The sequence below is a fragment of the Cephus cinctus genome, unplaced genomic scaffold, assembly GCF_000341935.2.
Source record: "Cephus cinctus unplaced genomic scaffold, Ccin1 Ccin1_scaffold0810, whole genome shotgun sequence".
NCBI lineage: Eukaryota > Metazoa > Arthropoda > Insecta > Hymenoptera > Cephidae > Cephus > Cephus cinctus.
Window position 1 is genome coordinate 2954 of NW_014333406.1, and position 2036 is coordinate 4989.

At 48.8% G+C, this 2036-nt stretch overlaps 1 protein-coding gene across 1 annotated transcript; it reads left to right on the top strand.

Annotated features, from left to right (window-relative positions):
- Positions 1 to 30: 30 nt before the first annotated feature.
- LOC112494799 lies at positions 31 to 1731 on the top strand (the record flags this gene model as incomplete). The annotated part of the gene is given in 1 exon segment (XM_025088033.1): positions 31 to 1731. A coding segment is annotated over 1 exon segment (333 nt), but the record flags the coding sequence as incomplete, so codon positions are not given.
- Between the last annotated feature and the right edge of the window lie 305 nt (positions 1732 to 2036).

Here is a 2036-nt window from a genome sequence, read left to right on the forward strand (position 1 = left end):
CCACCGACGCTGATACTCAGTGGCACGAGTATCATAATGATGAAGACGGGTCGTGTAACATTCATAGACAGTCTTAATTATTTTCACATGCCTCTGAGTGGCCTGCCAAAAGCCTTCGGCCTCGTGGGCTCTGCCAGTTTGAAACAAAAAGGTGTCTTTCCGCATCTATTCAATACTCCCGAGAATCAGCACTATATCGGTCCTCTACCGCCACTCGAGTTTTATTCGCCCGATACGATGCCGACGGCTCAACGTGATCAATTCCTAGCATGGTATAACGAACAACGGTCTGCGGGCTACGTATTTAACTTTCGAATCGAGTTTATAGATTACTGTAGATCCGACGTCGCCATCCTCAGATAGGCATGCGTTTCTTTCCGCGCAATGTTTCTCCAGCACGGTAGCGTTTGTCCTTTCTCGGAGAGCACTACCATAGCCTCAGCGTGTTCGAGAGTTTTTAGAAAAAACTTTTTGCGGGACGAGCAGATAGCCATTTTACCACCGGGCGGATACCGCTACTGCGAGAAACAATCACGTAAGGCCTTGTTGTGTCTTTTTTCGCTGGAGCATCGTTAGGGTTGTACCATAGTTCACGCAGGGCGTACTCGAGAGTACCGTCTACCGGAGGGTACGCCCGTCGACGGATACTACCACGACACCGATACAGGCCTGCGACACGTCTTGCAGTTTCAGGGTTGCTTCTGGCACGGATGCCCAAAATGTTATCGCATAAACAGGGATACGCGGTTGCACACGGGGGAATCTATGGATGCGCGCCTCGAGAGAGCGCAGGCAATGAGTGATAAGATCCGGTATCTCGGTTACGAATTGACAGAAATCTGGGAGTGTGATTTCGATAGATGGATAAGCGATCCGGCACAGGCTACATTATGTAGAACATTGAATGAGAACCCGTTGGTAGCGCAACTACCGCTGGAACCCCGCAATGCTTTCTTCGGTGGTCGTACGGGGAATACCGTCAGTTTTTAAGAAGTCGAGGGTTCTGAGAGGATACACTACGTGGATGTGTGCTCGCTCTATCCCTTCATATCGAAAACGGGGAAATTCCCTGTAGGTCACCCTAGAGTGTACGTGGGGGATGATTGTCGCGAATTAACGGGTGATCACAATAACATCGATAGAGTAGAGAGGCTGATTAAGTGTGTCGTGTTACCACCGCGAGATCTGTATCACCCCGTGTTACCGACACGCATGCACGGTAAATTGCTTTTCGCACTGTGTCGTTCCTGTGCAGAGTCAACGCTACAGGGCTCGTGTCCTCACGAGAATCCTGAGGATAGAATATTCGAAGGGACATGGGTTGTGGACGAGGTCAGACGCGCTGTACGTAAAGGATATCAAATAACGGCAATACACGAGATATGGCAATACGAGATCACTCAGTACGATCCGACGACGCGGACGGGCGGCCACTTTGCCAGTTACATAAATACATTCCTGAAGATTAAGCAGGAGGCTAGCGGCTGGCCGCGTGAGTGCAGCGACGATGAGTCTAAGAAGCTGTATGTAGAGGAGTACGATCGGGTCGAGGGTATTCGACTAGATCCTGCTAATATAAAATCAAATCCCGGTCTGCGAGCAGTCGCCAAACTGTGTCTGAATTCCTTTTGGGGTAAGTTCGGGCAGCGCGAGAATCTACCTAAAACGGAAATCGTAACGACTCGTCAGAAGCTCGTGAGTTTGCTTACGTGCCCGGAGGTCGAAATTACGGGTATTCTAGGTTCCCGTATTTAATTATGAATTAATGGTGATTTAATAATTAATAAAACTTAGAATCGGTGATACCCACAGCGTACACAAACGTCGTTATAGCATACATTACTGCTCAAGGTCGTCTGAAGTTATATGACTATCTCGAGAAATTAGATCGACGTGGTAGCTATTGGTAGCTACGGTATTGGTAGCTACATCACGTCATTTGTATCGGGAGGACCGAAATTTTACGCGTACCGGGTACGTAAGAGCAGACGGTTCTCACGCAGAGGTCTGCAAAGTCAAAGGTATCACGATCGACC